The 10,828-nt window shown below is 48.6% G+C and overlaps 1 protein-coding gene across 1 annotated transcript in view; it reads left to right on the top strand.

The window, feature by feature from the left end:
- Positions 1 to 7,174: 7,174 nt before the first annotated feature.
- Positions 7,175 to 10,828, top strand: part of Ltf (lactotransferrin) — a 27,687-nt gene continuing 24,033 nt past the window's right edge. The window contains exons 1-2 of the mRNA XM_008830833.3: positions 7,175 to 7,253; positions 10,566 to 10,729. Coding sequence (XP_008829055.1) covers positions 7,211 to 7,253; positions 10,566 to 10,729 — 207 coding nt within the window. The 5' untranslated portion in view covers positions 7,175 to 7,210. The remainder of the gene's footprint in view (positions 7,254 to 10,565; positions 10,730 to 10,828) is intronic.

Below are 10,828 nucleotides of genomic sequence, written 5' to 3'. Positions count from 1 at the left end.
CTAACTGTGTCCTTGTAAGATATAGAAAAAGGCCAAGAGGCCCCCAGGACTGTCTCAATTCCCTCCTGACAGAGGCAGCCTCAAGGGATGGACAGGGATATGGGGCCTGGGCTCTAGTGTTTCCTGCCTGGGGCTTTCCCCGTATCAGGCTTCATTACTTCTGGGCTAGCTGCAGCCATCCTCCAGATTGCCCTTAAGTGGCACCTTCCTTCCCAGAAGGGCCTGGCCCACTGCACACTGTTCATTTGAATAGATGTGGAGATTGTGCTCATGTCATTCAGAAGTCTGCAGGGACATGAGGTCCCCTGGAGGGGAGAATTGAAAACTCAGAACTGGGGATGGGACAGGAGACCTGAGACATTCCTACTGTTCCTTGGACCACAGGGAGAGTGTCCAGTGGGTCTTTGAAATAAGAAGTCTCGGGAGGGTTGGTCCTTGTGAGAATAGAACCCAGAGTGGCAGAGGGTCTTATTTATGAGGAGGTGTGGACAAGGAGAAGGAAGAGGAAGAAGAGGACTCAGCCAAGCGGACAGAAGTTCTTTGTTTCTTTGGGACTTTTGCAAATTGGGCAATATTTGGCAACAAGGTGTGTTGATTAACAAAGCCACTATTTTCCTGCCTGCAGAGCTTCAGCTAAGCTTCCTGCTGATAACAAGAGCACTTCATCCATTTAGAGAAAAGCCCAGTGGGCTTTACTCCAGGTGGTCAGCATGAGGCCAAGGGCTAAGGGTGTTCTCTGGAAGTCACTCTGTGATGGGATCGCATGAAGTCTTGGGGTTGGCAGAAAACCAAGGTGCTGTCCATCCATCTCCTTCTCATTCTTGTCCATTCTTGCTCTTCTCTTCAGGGGATCAGCAAAGGACTGATCAATGTCGAGGCATCAAGAGCCCTGGGGTAGAGATTTGCCAGCTGTGTGAACTGAGCCATGTGACCTGAGTCCTCACCTGGACAGGCAGGCTAATGAGGCATCCCATGGTGCTTCCATAGGATCAAGAGCGACAGCCAGAGTGGGGAAGGGACCGAACAGGGCCTGGCCCGTGGAATGGAGCAAGACCTTGCTGGTTTTCCTTCCTGCTGAGATTCCCTGGGTCTCTAGCTCTACATTTAGTAATGGACCCTACAGAAGAGAAAGAATGTGGTTCTGATGGCAGCCTCAGGGTCAGCAGCTCTGTCTTCGTCTCCCACTCACTGTGTAACCACAGGTATATTTGGCTTACTTATTTTTAAAAGGGGAACAGTGACCATTAGTACACAGCTGCTGTTAGAGTCACCTGGAGTTCAAAGTACTCCAAATGCTAAGGGCAACAGTCTCCCTCTGATAGCAGTGGCATAGCCATGCACAGGCAAACATGAAACATAATGCCCACACTAGTATGGGCATCGTTTACCACCCAGAAATGGTAAACACAGGTTGTGATGTACTGGCAAGGTGGCTCTTCAGGAGCCCTGATCTATGGCCTTTGTGAGTTCCCATGGTTTGATACATCCACTGGGTCTTATTTCAGGTTACCATTGGTTAACTCAGCACAGAGTCCTTAAATACTTAACAAGTGATTCCCTACCAAATTAGTAACCGCATACCACTGGCAGGGACACAAAACAAGGCCTGGGGCTTCCTGTTAACCAAGTTGATGTCCAAATGTGATTGGATACCTTAAGTCACCTTTTATCTTTTCTCCTATCAGGGCCCATTCTGCCCAAATTTTATACTTAGTATTTTTGGAATATTTTATTATTTTTGTTTTGTGTGTATGAGGGTATTGCCTGAATGTATATAAGTGTACCCATGTCATGCGATGCCAGCGCAGGTCAGAAGAGGACATTGGATCCCTGGAACTGGAGTTAAGAATGGTTGTTAGCCACCATGTGGGTGCTGGAAATTGAACCTGGGTCCTCTGCTTTTAATCACTGAGCCACCTCTCCGGCCCCCAAATCTTGTACTTCTTCACCACACCTGTCTGTTAGACATCAGCACTTGCCGCTGTGTGGTGGTCTGCAGAGCAGCCATGTTTTCTGTGCTGCCGCATTCATCCACTGCCTCAGCATTTGGAAACCTGCACTACTCTTCCCTTCAGGCTCTTCACATCTGGCCCAGCTCCTGGCACGCTGGAGATGCCCCATAGATCGTGATTGACTCACTGGGTAAGTGACTGACTCCTTGCACATAGGCTCCGAGGTGGCTGGGCTTAGTCAGTCTTGCCCTTCACTGAGCTCCAGGATATCCAGGTTGTAACCAGGATTCTTTGAGCTACTTTCTTCATTTATTCCTTCAGGTGGGAGCCTCAAGGAGGCATTGAACTCCTCTCCTCGCCCATTTGTTCCTTCAGCTGAAAGCCTGTGGCATGCTCAGAGCCAGTTGGTCAGAGAACCTGAAGGAATCTCTGTGGCTCTTTGGTGGACCTGGTGGGAAGTGGTAAGAAATAAGTCTCATGACCTCGCATAGCACTCTAGGGTGTATACCCTAATGACTCTAAGTCAATACAGCACAGAGATACTGGCACATCCATGTTACAGCCACATCATTCATAATATCCAGGAAGTGGGATCGGCCTAGATGCCCATCAACAGATGAATGGATAAAGATAATGCAGTGTATACACACAATGGAGTTTTATTCAGCTTAAAAAAAATGAAACCATGGTATTTTCAGGAAACTGTTAAACAAAATAAATCAGCCTCAGGAAGACATGTTTTCTCTCATGTAGAATCTTTGTTTTAATTTATATACCTGTGTATGTCTATCTCTGTGTGTGTGTGTGTGTGTGTGTGTGTGTGTGTAGGTAGGTAGGTAGGTAATGAAACTAGAACAGGAACCAGGGAAGAGGAGGAAGAGATATTAAGGGAGAGCGGAAGGGAAAAGGGAGAGTAATGGAATACATGTGACAGGAGAACAGAAGGAGAGATGATTTGTATAGAGGGAAAGGACCGGCAAGAGGGTGCAGGGGGGTGGGAAGGCATCAGAGAAGGGGATGGAGAACAGTCTGTTTCCTGTAATGGCTGCCTTCCGCCAGACAGTGTCACCTGTAACTTCATCTCAGCATCCAGAAGTCCAGAAAGGGACTGTTTCAAATCAGAATGAATTTTCACATACCATTGCTCTGGAAAGTTCAGCCCTGAAGATTCCAACACCGTGACTTCAGTGTCAGCACAATTGATTGGAATTCTTACGCCATTGTTTTTCTACCTGTTGCTGAAGCAGAAGCTGAGATGCAGTCGCTCTCCTGTTAGGTGTGTTTCTCTGTGTTCAGAGACATTTGCATTTGCTTGAGCATATGTAGACGAAAGTGAAATGAGCAGATGTGGCTTTGAAGGGCTCTCCTTTCAGAAATGTCAAAGCTCATGAAATAGGAGTAAGGAAGGGTTTGCTCAGACTCTAGCAAGTCAACACTGTTCGGCTACAATCACCACCTCCAGAATCCTTGGAAAGGCCTTTTCTCCATGTTTTCTATTAGGTTTCTGCTTTATCTCCCAAGTTGATATCATACTTAAACATTAAATAGCCCAAAATCAAAATTTGTATGTCTGAGGAAAAGCAGTTCAATAAAAATGTACTCAGTGTGCCTAATACTAAAAATGGAGAAATTATTTAATATAAAAAACCCTTTATATTCTTCATTAACAGCCCCATGGTGAGAAGTACCGTATTAAATACAAACTAATTGTACTGTAAGTTTAAAAAAAGTATATGACCTATGTATGAAGATGTCATAAAGAAACCTATTACTTTGTATGTTAGCTTTAAATTTTAAATTAAGAGGGCCAGAGGAACAGTTCAGTGAGTAAAGGTGCTTGCTGCCAAGGCTGGCGACTGGAGCTCAATTCCTAGAACCCACATGATGGAAAGAGAGAACTGACTCCCACAGTTGTCCTCTGATCTCCACATCTACATGTGGCATACATGTCCTCCCCCCACACAAATAAATAATTTTAACAACTTTAAATTAAGACGGGCGTGGTGGTGCATGCCTTTAATACCAGCACTTGGGAGGCAGAGGCAGGTGGATCTCTGTGAGTTCGAGGCCAGCCTGGTCTATATAGTGAGTTCCAGGACAGCTGGGGCTACAGGGAGACCCTGTCTCAAAAAAAAAAAAGAAAAGAAAAGGGGACTTGGGAGATGACTCAGTGGGTAAGAGCACTTGCTGTGTAGGTATCAGGACCTGAGTTTGGATCCCCAGCATCCATGTAAAAAGCCTGGTGTGGCTGCATGGACCTGTAACCCCAGCACTATGGGGGGTGGCGTGACAGGAAGATTGCTGGGGGCTCACTAGCTGCCAGCCAGCCAAAGCTCCAGGTTCAGTGAGAGACTCTGTCTCAAGGGAATAAGGTAGATAGCAAGAGGTCACCTAATATCCACCTCTAGCCTCCATGCATGAGCACACACATACACACCACACACACACACACACACACACACACAGAAGTAGGAGAACGTACAGGGCTGCAGGGAGTTGCTGCATTTGCGTTGCATTCACTTAGGTGCCTGCAGAGCCTGCAGGGGTTGCTGGCTAAAAGCAGGTGACAACTGATGTGGAGCTCAGGACTTAGTTGATGTCCATCCTTCCAACTTCTCAGTGGCCCTCACCTCTAGCTAGAACATCCCACCTTTGGAATGCCATTTTCTCTTCATGTCAAACACTCCTCCTCAGAATCCTCTGGAACCCTTGCAATGGGAACCAGCTGTTCTTTTGGGATCCAGTCTCACTTGGGTTTTGCTACTTGGAGGCAGGTAGAGGTTGCATGATAGAAATATAAATCTGTACCTGCCTTTCCCCCATTGTGCAGAGAGGCAAGGACAGATACCTCATGACAGAGTCTCTCATGGTACTTGCCAGCTCTGGCATGAGAGAATGGATGCTGGCAATGGATCTGGAACTTCATTCGTCTCTCTACAGACTCATCACCTACATCAGCTTCCTGCACAGGTGACCTTGTGGCGGGGTGGGGGGCTTCTGCCTATGTCCTGATGAGTGTCCTCCTGCCCTGGGTGGGCTGTTCCCAGGAGGCACAGCAGAAAAAGAGGCTGCCTTATTGCCTAGCCCAATCCAGCCCTCAGAGTGCGCCTTCAGCTGGACTGATTGGTTGTGGTTCTGTGTTCTTGCCAATACTGTAACATCTTAAGAGGGTCTAGGGGACTCTGACCCCAACCCATCATTTGATAATTGGCTCTCAGAGATGTGGGTTGTGATATTTCTTGATTCTTTTATAGTCATGAAAAGGCAAGGCTTACTTGCTGATTTAGGTACAAAGATGCTTCAGCACTCCTGAGAATTAGTCAATTCTGTGTTTCTTCACTATTTTTGAAATGGCCCATTGCAATTATTGATGAAAGCAACTTATTGATGAAAGCAACTTTTAATGTTGCAATATCTCATTTCCAAACAATGAGAGAATCTGAGTCTGTCACCCCGAATTCCAGTTGGTGAGTCTAGCCCAGAACCCAAACCCTGCTTTCGAGTCAGGTGAACTGAAGCCCTCATCAGACCTCACTCTTGGGCTTCAGGATGACTCATACCCAGGCATGGGAGGCCCCACAGCCTCGGGCTGCGTCTGCTCCTCTAAGGCTAAGCATCCCTGCAGGCCTACCCTTGGCAGAGATGGCTGGCTGATACTGCTTTCTGCTCCAGGAAATGCTCTTTATGGCCAGTAAGCTAAGCATTGTCCACACTACTCCTTCAAGACAAACAGATTGCAGAGCTATAAGAGAGTGTCTAGTGACCTGCAACCCATCTCAGGTTAAACCTCACTTCTTCATGTGTGAACTCTTGAGCTAAGTCCACATCTATACAGACTGAGTTGGCCTGTTCATTCTGAAGTTGTAGACTGTCCCACTGGATGAATGGGCACCCAATTTTAGGTGATACCCTCAAAAGACACATTAGTGTCAATGAGTTCATGGCAGGCAGCTGTGCCTGAGAACTTTGTTCCTTGGCTCTTGTGAATCATGGGAGGATATTTACAAGATGTGTCACAGAAGCAGGACTCTAGCTTTCAGATTTAACAATGGCTTCCCCAGGGCCTGGAGAAATGGCTTAACTGTTAAGAGCAAGTACTTCTCTTGCAGAGGACTAGAGTTTGGCTTCCCCCTGGTCAGGCAGCCTGTAACTCCAACTCTAGGGGGAATCTGACACCTCTGGTTTCCATGGGTACCTGCACTAATGTGCACATACACACACACAGACACACATACACATGCTTAAAAAAAATAAATCTTAAAAACAAAAACAAAACAAAAAAAAAGCAGGGTGTGGTGGCACATGCCTTTAATCCCAGCAATTGGGAGGCAGAGGCAGGTGGATCTCTGTGAGTTTGAGGCCATCCTGGTCTACAGAGCGAGTTCCAGGCAGCTGGAGCTACAGGAGAGACCCTGTCTCAAAAAAAAAACAAAAACAAAAACAAAAAACAAAACAAAACAAAATAAATGTTTAAATAGCTTTGTTGTAACATGACACTTAAGACATTCATTAAAATGAGGTTGAAGTCTCATGTTCGTATCATTAATTACATACCCACGTGTGCATGTGCACACGTGTGCACACACACACACAAAGGAAGGAGAGAAAGTGAGAGTGTATGGCCTCTTCCTCCCTGACAAATGAGGGACACAGGCCAGCACTGGGTGGTATTCCTTTCTGAGGTCCCAGGCTGGTTTTGAGGACCTGTATGGTGAGTCTCAGCAAGGCAGGCTTGGAGCCCACAGGAAGCCTGCATCCAGGCGTAGGCAGACTCCGTTGTCCCTGTCAGCTATCCCAGGCCGCTGCTGCTGGCCAGGACTGAGGCAGCTGGACCCTTTTTAGGAGTTTTTTGTCTAGCCAAGGAGGGAAAGAATTAATCTGCTCCAAGTGGCTTTGGGGTCACAGGTCAAAGTGATCCACAAATAAAGACCCCTACTCTGTATTCTGCTTCTAGAAGACACTGAAAACAGAGAAAGGATAAGACCAGGGTTGTGACTCAGTGGTAATAACCCTGCAGGTATTGCAGGACCACCAGGTTTCCTGTCACTGAGCAGAGCCTGCAGAGGAGGCAATGGTCCCAGCTCAGAGCCAGCCTCAAAGAACAAGCAAACCTGGCCCAGGGCCAGCCACAGGGAGGAAGACAGGCCTATTGGGCAACGGGGCGGAACCAGCCCAGTGAGGTCACCCAGCCTGGATAAAGGGGCCCAGGGAGGGCACAGGAGCCAGGCTTGTTCTCCAGATCCTGCAAGATCACAGACATGAGGCGCATCCTCCCTGCCCTGCTGTTTCTTGCGATCTTTGGTGAGTGCAGGTACCTGGTTCCCTATCCTTGTGCCTATCTAGCAGGCACCTTGAACTCTCCACCTGTGAATGGGCACCTGAGTCTCTACACCTGTAGTCAGGAAGGTGATCTGTGAGCATGGTCCTGCCTGTCCTCATCTGTGGTAGGGGACAGGAAATTACCCTCTCTAAACTGAGTTAGAGTTATGCTTATGGCTGTTCAGAGCTTTCCAGAAAATCTCTGGGGATGCTGTCCCCTTGAGTCCTTCCAGAACTTTTAGTACCACTTGTATTGTTCTGTTACACAGGAGGGATGTGAGGCTCAGAGAGGGCGAGCCACTTGCTCAGGACACACAGGACACCTGAGCAGATACTATGTGACTCTGGCAAGGCAGAGCTTCTCCAACCCTTGATTTCCTCATTTAAAAAAGTACTTGCCCATTTTTGCACAGGGTTGAGAGGAGGCAGCGGGGTGCCCCCTGCTCAACAATAGGCATAGGTTCAAACACCTTCTAGGGCAGAGGGAAAGGGAGGTGCAGACCGTCCAGATGGACCTCCTGTAATCAGATGTCATTTAAGAGAGGTAATCGATTTCCCCACTGAAATGTGTCCAGAGTAAGAAACAGTATAGCAGGGACAGAAAAAGAAGAGCCCAGAGAATGTCCCAAACTGCGTGTCTGGGGTAATTTCTGGAATGCTCAGGGGTCCTCTGCAGTGACATCCTCTAGTGCAATAACTGTATGGGGGTTTCTTGCACTTCCAGAGGGAGGCAGGTCAGCAGCAGAAACAGCTGCCCTGGGCATCAGGCTGTGGCAGTAGGAGAAGCCAAGGGAAGCCCAGACACCTCACCTCTCCCTTTTCCTGTCTGAGGGCCTCCACTTGGGGCTGGGGGCATCCTAGGTGGCAGAGAGAGGGTACACAGTTAGAGAGCAGCTGTGATTGTACAACTCCAATCCCAGACAACATGCCCTTGACTTCTAGCTTCCTCCCTCTCTCTTCTCTAGGGTAGTAAGGGCTCAGCCAGGAGCAACCTGTTCTCCCTTTATGCTCCATGTCATGTGACATGCTGAGTAACTCAGGGACACCTGGGATGGACTGTCAGGAAGAAATCCTTGCTCCCCTGCAGGTGGCCATAAGCCATGGTCTAGAACTGTGGTTCCAAGCGGCCTCATAGGACATTTCACTCCTATCTTTAATCGTCTTGACCTTTACAGACAGGCCCACAGTTTTAAAGCCCAAGTGCATGGAAGGGTGCCCTGCACCCCAAAACACCACTAAACCCTTCCTGAAGCAGGGGATAGTTGCTGCTCTGTGGATCCCTGCTCTGTTCACATAGACAGGCGTGCAGGCTGGCAGGGGTGGAGCCAGTTGCATTCAAGCTGTACTGGGGGTAGATGGGGAGCCCCTGAAGCCTTGGGTTAGGAGGCACCCATGAAAGTTCCCGGTAGGCTGCCTGGTATGCCTGGGTGCCTCCCAGGGACCATGAGTATGTAGGGATGGTCACTCCCATCCTCATTCCTGCCTGCAGGCCAGGGCCCTGTCTGTGTGTATGGAAGAAGGACCCTGAGGAATCTGAGAAAGGGCCAAACAGACTCAACATCTGAGTGGCTGATCCTGGCAGGCATACTGGTGGGGATGTGAGTGGGGGTAGGCTCACACCTGCTTCAGGGAGCACTTGGCTGCTGAGGGAGTACCTAACTCCTTCAGGGAGCACTTGGATGAGGAGGAGGATACCCAACTCCTTCAGGGAGCACCTGACTGCTGAGGGAATGCCCAGCTCCAGCACTGGGTACAGGGGGCTCGGGAGGGGATGTGTTCAGTACAGAGCATTGGTATCTGAAGGGATGGGAAATTGGAGAGTTGAAAGAGCACTTGGTCTTTTAGTCACCCTGGGTAAGTCTCCTTGGGCACTTGCTCCACTCCTTGACTTAAGGAATGGTCCCCACTTTGCTGTCTCCTGTTACCTCCAGCGCTCATCCATTACCCAGCTATTTTCTGACATGAACTCCCTATTTCTGCCCCCTTCTCTGTCCCCAATACTATTCCTTCTTCCCACACAGACTGTCCTTTCCCTCACACCTTGTCTGGCCACATCTCTGCTTACTCCCCAGGTGTCAGTCTATCCTGCCCCTTCCCTATGTAGCACCCCTACCTCCATCCTCCCCCATGAGTCACAGCTTCACTGCCTCCCAAAGAAGATCTCCTGCACGGATACTGGAGTCTTTCTACAATCTGACCCTGCAATCCTTCTCAGTCCTCCAGCAACTGCACCTGTCTCTCAGCCAGCAATCCTAAATAGGAGGGCTAGCCTGGTGGTAAGAGCAGGGGGGCAGTGCCCAACTACCTAGGTTCAAATTCTAGACCCAACACTTCTTAACTGGCAATTTGCATAACTAGATAAAGCCACAGTTGCCTGCCTGGGAGTATGGGGGTATTGACAGAAATCACACTGAAGGGTAGGTGAGGTGGCTCAACAGGAAAAGGGGCCTGCCACCAAGGCCGACAACCTGAATTGTATACTAGGACGCTCATGGTGAAAGGAGAGCATGGGCCCTGGAAGTTATCCTCTGACCTCCAACATACATGTGATTTTATTTATTTGTTTATTTATTTATTTATTTATTTTTCCGTCTTTTTGAGACAGGGTCTCCCTGTAGCCCCAGCTGGCCTGGAACTCGCTTGTAGACCAGGCTGGCCTTGAACTCACAGAGATCAGCCTGCCTCTGCCTCCCAAGTGCTGGGATTAAAGGCATGTGCCACCAAGCCTGGCACATGTGATTGATTTTTGTGGATTGATGTGCAAGTCCATGACCTTGCTGTCCTGGATTGTTAGTCCTAGTAGTATGATGTAGATTATTAAGAACTTTCTACATAAACGATCATGTCATCTGCCAATAAAAATAGTTTCATGTCCACCTTTTCAGCCATGAGGCCCTCCAGCCCCTTTTCTTGCCTTACTGCTGTAGTTAGACCCTCTGGTGATGTCCTGGACAGAAGAAATGAGAGTTGGACACCCCTGTATCATTCTAGTTCTTTAGAAGAAAGCATTCACTTTTACCATTTCAATGTGATGTTAGCTTTTCATAGATGCCTTTTTATATGGCTACCAGGTGAGCAAACCCAAATCAGCCTCCTCCCCAACTGCGGATCTAGCACCAAAGGCAGGTTCCTATTAGTCCTGAAAGTTGCCTCCACTGGAGAACTGCTAGACACAGCCATGGGACGCAGAGGGAAGGAGGGCCGCTGGCTGGGCAGTCTGGAACTCCACTGGGTGAGGGCGTCTTCTCCCTGGACAGTGGTGGAGTCCTAGCTCCTTGCTCTTTTTTTCTCCAGGACTATGTCAGCCTCTCTCTGAGAAAACTGTTCGATGGTGTGCCATATCACAATCTGAGGCACAAAAATGCTCCAAGTTACAGAAGATGATGGTAAAAGTGTCTGGCAACCCTATCAGTTGTGTCAAGAGAGCCTCCTCCCTTCGATGTATCCAGGCCATTGCGGTGAGCTAATGCCCCAAGCTGGATGGGAGGAAAGCAAGGAAGAGGCATGGAGTACAACTGGAAATGTGCTCCCCTGTTCCTTCTGCTTTACTTCCTGGT

This window comes from Nannospalax galili, unplaced genomic scaffold (assembly GCF_000622305.1).
Source record: "Nannospalax galili isolate Female #2095 unplaced genomic scaffold, S.galili_v1.0 scaffold1050, whole genome shotgun sequence".
Lineage (NCBI taxonomy): Eukaryota > Metazoa > Chordata > Mammalia > Rodentia > Spalacidae > Nannospalax > Nannospalax galili.
The sequence above is the reverse complement of the archived record's forward strand: the minus strand, read 5'-3'. Positions and strand labels throughout refer to the sequence as shown.